The sequence below is a fragment of the Eurypyga helias genome, unplaced genomic scaffold (assembly GCF_000690775.1).
Source record: "Eurypyga helias isolate BGI_N326 unplaced genomic scaffold, ASM69077v1 scaffold33819, whole genome shotgun sequence".
NCBI lineage: Eukaryota > Metazoa > Chordata > Aves > Eurypygiformes > Eurypygidae > Eurypyga > Eurypyga helias.
Window position 1 is genome coordinate 1 of NW_010273412.1, and position 11,833 is coordinate 11,833.

Sequence of the window (11,833 nt, forward strand, 5' to 3'; positions counted from 1 at the left end):
AGCCCGTGTCCAGTCGGTAGCGCGGCCCTTCCGTGCCATCCCGGAGTGACCACCTGGGCTCCGCATCCCTCACGGTTATACAGCTGCTCGTCTCCTCTTCCCCTCCGTGCTGGGGCTTTGGGCCGCGGAGCCGCCCCCCGCCCCATCGGCGGGCTGCCTGCCTTTCTCGGGGAGTTTTGTAGCACCGTTTTTTGCCGCATGTGAGGAATTACTCGTTTATCAGCTGCGTGCAGCCGTGTATCCCGTGAAAAGGAGATGATCCACGAATAGGAAGCCATCACCTCTTCCCTGATAGTCGGTCATTTAACTAGAAATTGTTCTTCTAACAGTTATTACAACTTTAAAATTCAGTTCATAGGGCTTCTTGAAGCTAAGTATCCTGTAGTGAGTAAATAAGGATTGAGTACGTGTAATACTTAGCTTGAAATATCTGTAAGAGTTTCACATCTGATAAACACGTCTAGACTGTGACTTAGCTTTGGATGGAAAACGAACTCAGCTATTCATCAGTTTCAGACCTTCTCCTGAATTCTTCTGTTTTAGGTTCTTGATTTAGGTCCACACAGCAAGTATGTTTCTGCTCATACAAAGATGCTGCTTCCACACACCTTTCAACGTAAGTTTCTGAGACCTTTTCTGCTGTCAATTTTTCTTTAAAAGAAAAATAGGAAGAGGTATGACTGGAGCATTGAAAAACAGGTGATTTCCAAGCTGGAGTAGCCACATGTTTATCACTCAGTTTTTCTGAGACAGTTTCTCTAGCAGCTTTTATCCAAAGGTGAGATATTTCTTTTATAAAATCAAATTTTATTTTCTAGAGGTCTTTTTTTTCCTCTCTTTGCTAGAGTAGTGAGCAGATAGTAGCTTGTTTCTGGGGTCACCTTGTCCTATCTCTGTAATCACTCTATATTTTGTCCTGAAAGGGACTTAACTTTAAAATGCCTCAAGAGTGCATGCGTGGGTGGAAGGATAGGTGGATATACAAACCCTCTGTAGTGAGTAAGGTTTGTTTACTCACTGTGAAGAGGCTTGTTGCTTTTCATCAGCTAGCTTATGAAAGCTGTATGGGCTTAATCTGTTAAGTTACAAACACCTGAAAACCAAGAGGAAGGGCAGCTGTGATGTGACCTGACCTGGAAAACTACTTGGAAAATATTTCCTAGGTAGTGTGGGTAACTGTAGGTCCATAACCCTACACTGTAAGGTGTTGAGAACAAGTTTTGTATTTGCAGCTCCAGAAGTTAACCGGTCCCAAACTACTCCTGTATGGAAAGAGTAAGACAACTTGGTCTTGTCTCGGCCTCCGGCTGCAGAGGGATGTGTGTTCTGTCTCAAGACCTCCAAACCTCAACCCAGCATCAGTGTATGCAACCAAGCTCCAGGCTTTTCACACCTCTCTCCCCTCTTTCAAGAAGAAAACCCCCAAAGAATCCGAGACCAAACAGCCGGGCGTATTGCAACGAAGTATACAACTACTGAAGGATTCTCCCAAGCCAGCCCGTTACTTAAGCCTTGCAGGGCTGATTCCGTTTGTTTCTGTGCCGCTGTCGATGGCCATCCAAGGGACATACTACCCAGAGCTGGCGTTTGCTCAGATTACGTATGGTGCCGTAACAGTCTCTTTCCTAGGAGGAATGAGGTGGGGGTTTGCTCTCCCGGAAAACAGCCCAGCCAAGCCGGATTGGCTGAACCTGGCCAACAGTACAGTTCCTGCTGTAGTCGCCTGGCAAGCCTTACTTTTTCAAGATACCACTCTTGGTGCAGTGATGCTAGTAATAGCCTTAGGGATAGCACTGCATTATGACACTGCCCTTCTTCCTCCTTATCCTAGGTGGTTTAAAGTCATGAGGGTAACTGGAACAGTGGTGATGGTGCTATCACTATTAGCTACTGCAGTGTTGAAGGCAGCTTCCGAGATGGAACTAATTAACAAGAGAAATAAATGGGAGAACACAAAATAATATATCAATAGCAACAAACTGTTTATCTGCCAATCCCGTATTTGTATCGAGCTCCAGGGAGAACAGAGACTCTTGTGCTTTTCAGTCCTACGATGGCAGTAATCAAGATGCTTATTCTTGAAGCAAACAACTCTGCTAGTTTAGGAGGGAAGGACTGTAAATAGTGATGACTTCCAAGGCAGGCACATACCTGTCCTTATCTGCAGAACAAAGCATCGCTCTTGAATGAGACGTTACTGTCACGTGAATTTGAAAGACAGATTCAGATGACGTTGGTATGAATCGCTCTCTGCTGAATTATTAAAGTATCTGGTTTAACTATAGCGTGTGATAAAGTTCTGTGGTGGGGAGAAGAACCATGTAGTCATAAACAGTAACAAGGTGAAAACAGTTGTTCTGGCTTAGCGTTTAAAGTCGCAGAGAAGAACTATGCAAAGCTACGTGCACCTTCAGTTCTCATGTTGTGGGACAAAACTCTTCCCTGTTTTATTTCAGCTGAGAAGGTGCTGAAATGCTGTATGTGATTAGGTGCTAGTCAGGTGAGAAAGGATAGGCAAGGTTTGCCGTGGCAAGCCAAGGTCAGCGCTCACCTGAAGTATGTCATCCAGCTGCTGTGTTGGAGCAGGGGAAGCTTTGTATCCTTGACCAGGCACCACAGGAGACAGGTTAGTTTCCTACTCAGCTTTTCTTAAAGGTACCTGGGCCATCTGTTCAAGGTTAGCTTCCTACTCAGCTTTACTTAAAGGTACCTGGGCCATCTGTTCTAGGTTTTGTTTGGACTTAGGGCTGTGTAGCCAAGGAAGCTACGTGCAACATAGTCGTAAAGGTCTGTCATGCTCCTGAAGTACTCTCAGCTGATGATGTGACACGAGGGGAGATTCAGATTAGGTATCGGGAAAAAGTTCTTCCCGGAGAGGGTGGTGAGGCACTGGGACAGGTTGCCCAGAGAAGCTGTGGATGGCCCATCCCTGGAAGTGTTCAAGGCCAGGCTGGATGAGGCTTGGAGCAACCTGCTCTAGTGGAAGGTGTCCCTGCCCATGGCAGGGGGATTGGAACTGGATGATCTTTAAGGTCCCTTCCAACCCAAACCATTCTATGGTTCTAAGGACGTGATTGCTGGCACTAAGGGATCAGATAGTGGGATTGAAAGTAATTTGTGTCTTCTCCCTCCTCAAAACTCATTTGATTTGCGCACTTGGAGTAGGTACAAATGGACTCACAGTCTGCAAACCCTCCGTGATGGGCCACTTACTGAAGACGCTGCAGGAGCATATGTTCTTTGTACCTGAGTCTTCCTGATGCATCATTTAGGGGAAGAAGATACAACATAAGTCACATAAATTTTTTTCTGTGCTGGTTTTAGTCAGGAAAGAGTTAACTCTTCACAGTGGCTGGTGTGAAGCTGTTTGTGGATGTACCCTGAGAAAAGTACTGATAAGGTGTCTTTTTAGCTGGTGCTGGGGAATGCTTGCACAAATTCAAGGTCTCTCTCAGCTTCTGATACTGCAGCTGCATTCCCAACTGTCTCTCACTACCGAGAGTGTGGGGGGGCACACAGTTCAGACAGCTGACCTGAACAAACCACTGGAGTATTTAATTCCACAGTGTGTCATGCACATAAGTACATCCAGGGGCCATTAATTTTTCACTTTCACTGTCTTAGACTTGTAACACTCTCTCAAACTCTGTTGTTAGCTGCTTTGCTAACTCCTGGCGCATTCGTTTGTTCGTGGGTGGGTCCGTTAGTTTTCCCAGTCGTGCTGTCGCTGATAGGGTTCACTCGGACTCTGCTGTGATCACTCTCGGGCTCTGACTCTCACTACTCAGGACCTGGTGGTGCACTGGTCAGTGGGTGTTGAGCAGTTGTATCACACTGTATCATATCTTTTATTTTCTACTATTTTAATTACTTATTATTAGTAGTATTTGTATATATTAATTTAGATTCAGTTAGTAAATAGTTCTTATCTCAATTTTATGAGCTTTCTTGTCTTTTTCCTCTGGTTCTTCTCCTCTGCTGGAGGAGGGGAGGGGACACCTGTGAGAGTGGCTTCATGGTATTTTGCTAGCCAGAGTTAAACCACAGCATAGCCTCAGCTTTCTCAAGATACCTGTGAACCTGTATGCAGGCATATTTACTGTACGCTTTTTATCAAGAATTCTTTAAGTACAGTAGCTGTGAGAATAAAGCTGAGAAGTGACATCCACACACATTCTTAAGACCAGTTTAAATAATCCACATAGTTCTCTTATATGAACTCTCTTCATATTCTCGTCAGACGTGGTATTGCTGAAACAGCAACTATGTGCATTAGTGTCTAACTTTGGTAACCTGTTAACCGTGTTAACAGCATCATACCTCTGAAAAAGCGATGTATTTCAGTGCTCCCTGAATATAAAGGAAGTAAAATTCTAAGTGAAAACAGTTCTTTTATGCTTTCTTACTTAGACATGGCATTTTTTAAAATGGTACTGCGTTTGGCTTGATTTGGGAAAAGAGGTACTGAGAATCAGAGACTGTAATCAACCAACTTCCAGGTTTCATTCAAACACGATAGAATCAGCTACAAAAACTGGAGAAGGTAACTTCATACAACAGCAGACTCCATCCAGCTCCACTAAACCAGGAAGGAAGTTTATGGGTAGGGAGCAGAAGTGAATTCCTAGTTCCCAAACTAATAAAATACAGCTAATGTTTCTCAAAATGGTTCCATGAGGGATCCTGAAATATAAAGAAAGCTTAAGAAATACCACTTAACATTTGATCCCAGAGAGGGCTGCACAGAGCTGTCAAGGCAGCCAGACTTTCAAGAAGTATGAGTGATTTTACACCAAAATGAGAAATACGTGAATGTTTTACTACAGAAGCGTGTTACTTGTACCTTTCAAACGGTCTACATTCATAACCAGTTTTTCCTAGTGTCTTACTGGGAAATAGGATTTCCAGTAAATAAAGAAAAAAGGACCTATTACATGAAAGGGACTGTGATACACCTGTGATGGGAAAGCAACCTGTCCAAGAGCATTCCACAGCCAGTTCTGAAAACGCATTTTATTATGAAAAGCTGTTTAAAACAAGCTGGAACTTGGGAAAAAAAGAAAAAAAAAGACAGAATAGACATTAGTTCACACGCAGGAAATCCTCTGAAGTGAAAGCACACACAAGATCATACAACGATCAGAGAAACAAATGCTCTGTCCTCCAGCATGTTTTAGCCTGGCGATCTCCTGACCCTGTGTTAGAACATAAGGCCTAGATTCTCCAGGTACCTGCAATGCTCACCTTGGAGAATTTTACTCGTGTTAATTTGTTAATTTTACACCGGGGAGGTTGACCTAGAGAGCACCAACGCTCCTTTGTCTACACAGTGCAGGCTTCCTGTTTCACAACATTCCAGTTGCGGTTTTGTGTTCTACAGTAACACTGTCCATCGAGTTCAAGCAGCCTTATTTCAGACTCCATCCAAGTCATCTGCAGCTGTGCAGAAAACAGCTTCAAATATGTTAACTAAATTAATTTAGAAATAACTCCAAACTCCTCGTAGTACTGTTCTGTGAAGTGTATCCAAGCTAAATACAAACTCCTTAAGACAAAACACACTAACTGCATCACTTCAATGCTGAATGCAGCTAATTCTAGCACAAAACGCTCTGTCCGCTCAAATCTGGAAGAGGCAGGACACGGATATAGCAAGGATGAACGTGTGTACCCTGCAGAACAGCATGTGTTCCCATGCCAAGTCTCAGCATCTGTCACACAGGGCAAAACAGTTAACTAAGGAAAAAAGAAAATGGGGCAAAATTTATACTAAGAGCAGTCATAAATAGAACAGCTAATCAATTTAAAATTCATCAGAGCTTGCACAAAAAAGGAGCCCTACTTTCATCACTGACACCACTGAGAAGAAAAGCCTGTGGTGAAGTGGAATGACATTATTAGAACTGTGAGAATAACCTTCCAGAACAGGAAATTCTCAGCCACTCACCATCCAAGTTAGTGGAGTGGCCAGAAAGTAAATATCCAGTTCATAGTTAATGCCCGTCATGTCCAGCAGCAGAAGAGGCACAAAGGCATCAAGGTCAAAAGCAGAGATACCAAGTCTTGCTCTGTTTTACCTTCTCTTCCTTGTCTTCTGCCAGAGAAGAATGACTAATGCTACGCAGGCAGCCCACCTGCTCTTCTCTGCAGGTAACTCCTAGCTGTCTGTAGCAGCGTCCTTCCAGATGTAAGGCCGGCTTCAGGTGCCAGCTCTGGTGCACCTCAGACAGTTAACGACCTAATTAATGTCTCTGATGTGCTGGAATGATTTCTTTGGATTTTTACAGGGCAAATTCACCATTTAATTCAGTGAACTTAATCCAGTCATAAGGGGCATTCCTACTCTTAGTAGAATACTTCCTGAGAGAGACACTGGCTAAGGCAATATGAAGGGCAAGAGCTCTAGTATTTCCTTTCTCTGAGGAGAAGCCCTCTCATCTAATTCTCCTCTGTCTCTACTGAAGCTCCTGTGTTAGAAGAGCAGAAGTCTGAGGAGGAGACAAATCCACTCATTCCCTTAATGAGTTTTCTTCTTTGTGTTTTACAGCACGGCTACACCTCCCTCACAGCGGCTGGTGATCATGTGAGCAATTTCAGTCCAACTGTCCATATGGGGGTTATAAACTTCAACAGAGTCAGAGGTTACTGGAGCAACAAAATCATGACTGGGAGCTCGGCCTCCCAAGGCATATAGAAGTCCATTCACAGCCACCACACAGACACCAGCTCTTGGAATCTTCATTGACGCGACTTCAACCCACTTTTCCTATTGAGAAGGTAAAGAGAGTCAACAAGTATTCGTAGGCTAAGCCCCAATTCTAATAAATTTAACTTTTAAAGCTTCAAGACTGAAACATATACAAAGAACACTACGCATATACTTCACGGGCTCAAATATGCTACGTGTACAGCATCAAGGAGATTATCGAGACTGTAATGGCAGCTCTTTCACAGGTCGAAATCACGCTAGTCACTGAGGAACAGATCGTGTACAGAACACAATACCCCTCCCTTTCCTCTGTCACTGCAAGATGCAGTCCGTCTCCAAAAGATGAGAATAGTACACAGTTTGAGGTGGGAAATAAGGAAAACTAGATTCAATTCCAAACACAAACTAGAATGGTAAACTGGATTATATTTTGCTTTTAACAATAGCTGCTGTTCCAAGTAGAAAACATCAGCAATAACAGTCAGGAATTATTTACTGTGTTATTCAAAAGCTTCAGTGTTCAAAGTGACTTTCTTAATCATGCTGAAACACCACTACACTTTGATACAGAAGGATCCTCAACCTTTGCAACAAAGGGCAGCTCTTAGTTTTTCAGGGATTTTTTTTTCCCTCTTTCGTCAGATTATTGACCATTCTATTGCAGAGGGGGAATCTATCCCCCATCTTTATCCTAACAAGTATTTACCCAAGTAGACTGTATCTGTGCATCCTAGTATTGGTTAGCTTTCAGTTCCCCAAAAGCATGCAGACAGACTTTGTAAACACTCCACGAAGTCAGACAGCAAGATTCTACAGACTGATTAGGACAGACAGACCCTGAGCCCACTGAAGCTTTCGTTACCATCCAGTAGCGGAAAGGAAATGGAACTTCCAACCTTCTTTCTGAAAAAGGAAGCAGGCTACCTCTATAGCATCTTAGACAAAGCTGATGCAACCTGCATTTACAAAAGGAAGGGACTCTAACATACCTCTTCAAAGGAGTATCTTTCTACAGTAGCGAGTGCATCCTGAGATTCATTCCAGCCTCCCACAGCATAGATACAGTCGTTGAGAGCAGCTACACCAAGATACGCTCTTCGGGTGCCCATTGGGGCGAGCTCAGACCAGCGTTTAGATATAGGGTCGTAGACGTCAACAGAACGTAGCTCTACTCCTTCGCTGCTGATACCGCCAACAACATAAATCAAACCTGTAGAAACAGAGTTTTTCCTCTATTAGGTTTCATAACAGAAAGGTTTGAAAGAGAGAAAACGTCACAATGCAAGTTTCAGTCTGACATTAAGATGGTTTAAGAATGCCACATGGAAGCCTTCCTTTTGTCCAGTAGTAGCATACATAAAGCTTTCAGATGAGTTAACTTGAGGCTCCAGCACTATGATGACAGCAAAAATTAATCAAGTACAGGGGCCAAAATTCAGAAGGTTGCAGCTGCTGACCAGGCCTGGATCAAATACAATAAACACATTTATTGATCAAGTCTTTAGACATGTCTGTCTTAAAATAACCTGTGGCAACCCTTCAGATTGTCACAGACACACATAAACTCAAATACGTGTGGTAAGTAGGAGCAATATCTGAAAGGACAACCAACGGTTAAAAGACTAGCTGGATAACCACACTAGCAGCCACGTAAAAACTTTTTCTTGAGGTAAAGGGCAGAAGACAGAACTTCATAGTCTTCGAGTTCTGTAGAACTAAAAATATGGTACTAGAAGGCCAAAGAAGTGACGCACAAGCTTGTGCAAGTGACAGCACAGTACAAGACAGAAGTAAAGATTCATGACTGAAACATAAAGCTTCAAATTCCAATGGCTCTTGGAACTGTTCATGGATACAAACTCAACAATACTCACCTTGCATTTCACAACACCCAAAGCAGTAACGGGGCACAGCCATGTTTCCCACCACATCCCAACTATTTTCTTCGGGATCAAATCTTTCAATTGTGTTGCCAATCTCTGCTCCAACCCAACCTCCTGCAAAAAATAACAGCAAACACAGGAAAGAATTTAATGGCACGAAGCTGTGCGTTAGCTGCGTTTTTAGACACGCGGTGTACTACTGTTCCAGGGCAGACTACTTCTGAAACCTGCATGCAGTCGACAATGGAAATAACTTATAACTGAACAATAACTAATTCACAGAGATTTGGTATGTTAATGCTCATGTAACCAGCTGTTTTTCAAAACTTAAGTTTGCAAACTTGCAACACCAAGATGTCATATTTAAGATCAAATCACTTTACAAGTTCCACGAATTAACAGCTTTAAAATTAACTTCACTTAGAAAACAAAAAACACTCAAAACCTACCCAAAGCATAGATAGCACCATAGCACGTGCACACTCCCAGCCCACAACGGGGATGGTTCATGGAAGCTACAGTGGACCACTGCTTAGTAACAGGATCATAACATTCAGTACAGTCAAAAATCATCGCGTTGTCCTCACCTGCATAGTAAAAGCAAGAACAGAGACAGGGGAAATGCAATGTTTTACACTGCAGATATAGAAGCATTTTTCAATTTCTTCCAGGACAGACAACATTTGGATAAAAGATCTTTCTTTCAGTTAGCCAAACGGTCAAAGTAGCAAAAAGGTTCATTTATACCTAGCACTGAATCATCACTAAGAACAGCTTTCATCAACAGTTCCTGGAAATATTACTGAAAATATCAGAGGGGTGAAAAACCACAGCGCTGCACACTTTTTACTCCGCCGAACAACTGACAGGGTTTTCAAGACCAAAGAGTGTGTTCTGTGGTGACAAAACCAGTATATATTTGCATTCTTTAGTGATGGGCAGGTAGAGCTACTCGTCACATGCTTGTGCAAACACACGTAACAAGCCTTTCCAGGTAGGCATATCACAAGTGGCCTGGCCTGTACTACTACTGCCTTGTATGCTGTGGGCTCCTGCTAGACTACAAGTGGGGAAAGAAATGCTATTAGTGGTGGTACACAAAGCCCACAGAATACCCAGCATCTCTTAGTACATCTGCATATGCCCTTAGAGCTGCTACACCATGAGGAGCAAGAAGCTCATTAAAAAATGGCCAACATTGGAACCCAAAAAGGCATTCACAAAACTAATGGTAGAGAACCAAGGAACCTCAATTCAACTGTTATTTAGCTGAAAGTTGTGTTATATACTGTTGTGTTCCTCAGAACCCCTTACAGGACGAATAATTTTACAAATCTCCATCCGTGAGTACTGTAGTATCCACATAACAAAGAAAGCATGTTTCAGCTGTTACCTCCAATGGCATAGACCATTCCTCCCACCACAGCCACTCCCAGCCCACTCCGCGCCTGGTGGAGAGAGGACACTGTGGTCCAGTAGTGGCTGAAGGTGTCAAATCGCTCCACGCAGCTGAGGGCTCTACTGTCACTCCAACGTCCTCCCTGCAGTCGCGTGTACCCTCCTAGAAAGTAAGCGGAAAGGTCATGGCTGAGTAAGAGCTTCCTGCTCATCCCCATGCTCCTGTGTCTAAACCATGGGAAAGATTACAGTAACAGCCATTAGCCACTTTTAGTAGGAATTGGACTCTTCCAAGCAGTATTGTTTCTCCAGCACACAAGAAAGAATGGTCGCCTTGAGGGTCATGTAACTTGTGCCTGAGCTGACCACCACAAATATTACCATTCGTGTTCTCTGAAATCACAGAGACCAGCCAACAGCCTTTGCTCACTGAAGTTGGTATTACAGGGTGAAACAAGAGCATTCCTTTCCAATACAAGGATGCAGCTTTGCTGAAAACTTGCTATTTCAAGTATCCCAAGATATGAACCAGAATATTCTGGACAGAGAAAACTTCAACCTTCAGAAAAACAAAGAGTGCAGTGAATTTGCATACATCATTCCAAACTGAATCCTGGGCAAGTCTCTGCTGATTTGTAGCTTTCCACCCAAGGCATTTAATTTCTAAAAAAATGGCAAACTTAGGCTTTGAATGCCATGTCATAATGACAAGCAATGTGAATGCGGGAGTTCTGTGCCATTCTAAGTAGAAAGCAGCTAACAGAGTAACTCAGCCAGATGAAACATTTTGCGTTTTCATATCTTTCGATTTAAAAAAAAAAAAAAAAAAAAGCAGTATTTCCTTCTGGACTGTACTGTAATATGAGATACTACTTCATCATTTGTTTTACAAGTTTCAAACAGTCACGCTCTAACCTACTGCATAAAGGTACTTCCTGGCTTTCTTCCGGGGACGACCTTTAGAAGCTTGCAGAAAACTGCTGACCTTGTTCTCTTTGGGAGATTTACAGACTTCACAATATTCTTTCAACAGAGTTTGCAGGGCCACACGAAGGCTGAAATCTGGAATACCTTGAGGAAATAAGCAAATAAAAAGTGAGTAACAGTGCAAAGTTACAGATAAGTAACTCAGTTGTAGCAAAGTTAGTAGCTTCTCCTAAAACAGCAGACAAATCAAGATTGCTTACTTTTATAAGACTTTTTAAAAAGTGTATTTTTAAATTAAGCTGTGCTCATTTGTTAGAAAACAGAACTTATTTGCTATAGAGTAAATCTTTTCACTCATCATGCTATTAATCTCAAAAAAAATCCATCAAATTCCACTAACTCCAAACAGCACGTGATCTGCTCAAATGCAAATATCAGATATTGTCTCTCACTTACTTTCTATGTATTTTAATAGCTTTTGTGCCGGTAAGAGAGGGAATCGAACAGGCTCCAGTACTTCTACAACGTATTTCTTTCTTCTTCCCACATCCTTTAAAATCCACTGCATCGCCGCTATGAAAACCTGGTACTCGTCCTCGATGCTCAGGTCCTCACTTCGCAAGATCTTAATCAGCTGCTCTTTTGTCAGCGCCAGGAACTCTTCCCCGCCCTGCACCTCCAGGAAGTGCGCGTGGATGTAGCCCTCGGTGAACTCCATCAAGTCGTGACAGGCGATCTGCTCGGAGAACTGGAAGAAGCCGATGCAGTTCAGCGGGTCGATCTGCCCCTTCAGGAACTCGCAGCAGAGCTCCACCACCTCCGTGAGCTGCAGCATGTCGGCGGCGACGATCAGCTCCTGAACGTTGTGCTCCCCGATGCTCACCACCCCTGCGGGCAGGCACACGACAGCGGGGCC

At 43.2% G+C, this 11,833-nt stretch overlaps 2 protein-coding genes across 2 annotated transcripts; one reads left to right on the forward strand and one right to left on the reverse strand.

Annotated features, from left to right (window-relative positions):
* The first annotated feature begins 571 nt into the window (after positions 1-571).
* Positions 572-1,961, forward strand: TMEM69 (transmembrane protein 69). The gene is made up of 2 exons (XM_010159478.1): positions 572-616; positions 1,233-1,961. Exons 1-2 carry the CDS (start codon positions 572-574, stop codon positions 1,959-1,961), a joined length of 774 nt encoding a protein of 257 aa, XP_010157780.1.
* A 4,428-nt stretch (positions 1,962-6,389) lies between these two features.
* IPP (intracisternal A particle-promoted polypeptide) lies at positions 6,390-11,827 on the reverse strand (the record flags this gene model as incomplete). The annotated part of the gene is made up of 7 exons (XM_010159479.1): positions 6,390-6,766; positions 7,699-7,919; positions 8,584-8,706; positions 9,042-9,179; positions 9,986-10,153; positions 10,906-11,061; positions 11,374-11,827. Coding segments are annotated over 7 exons (1,485 nt in total), but the record flags the coding sequence as incomplete, so codon positions are not given.
* Positions 11,828-11,833: the final 6 nt, after the last annotated feature.

Coding starts and splice junctions, on each gene's coding strand:
- TMEM69 (XM_010159478.1), top strand. CDS start 572: ATGTTTCTGCTCATACAAAGATGCTGCTTCCACACACCTTTCAAC. Junction 617..1,232: donor GCTTCCACACACCTTTCAAC/GTAAGTTTCTGA, acceptor TTGTATTTGCAG/CTCCAGAAGTTAACCGGTCC.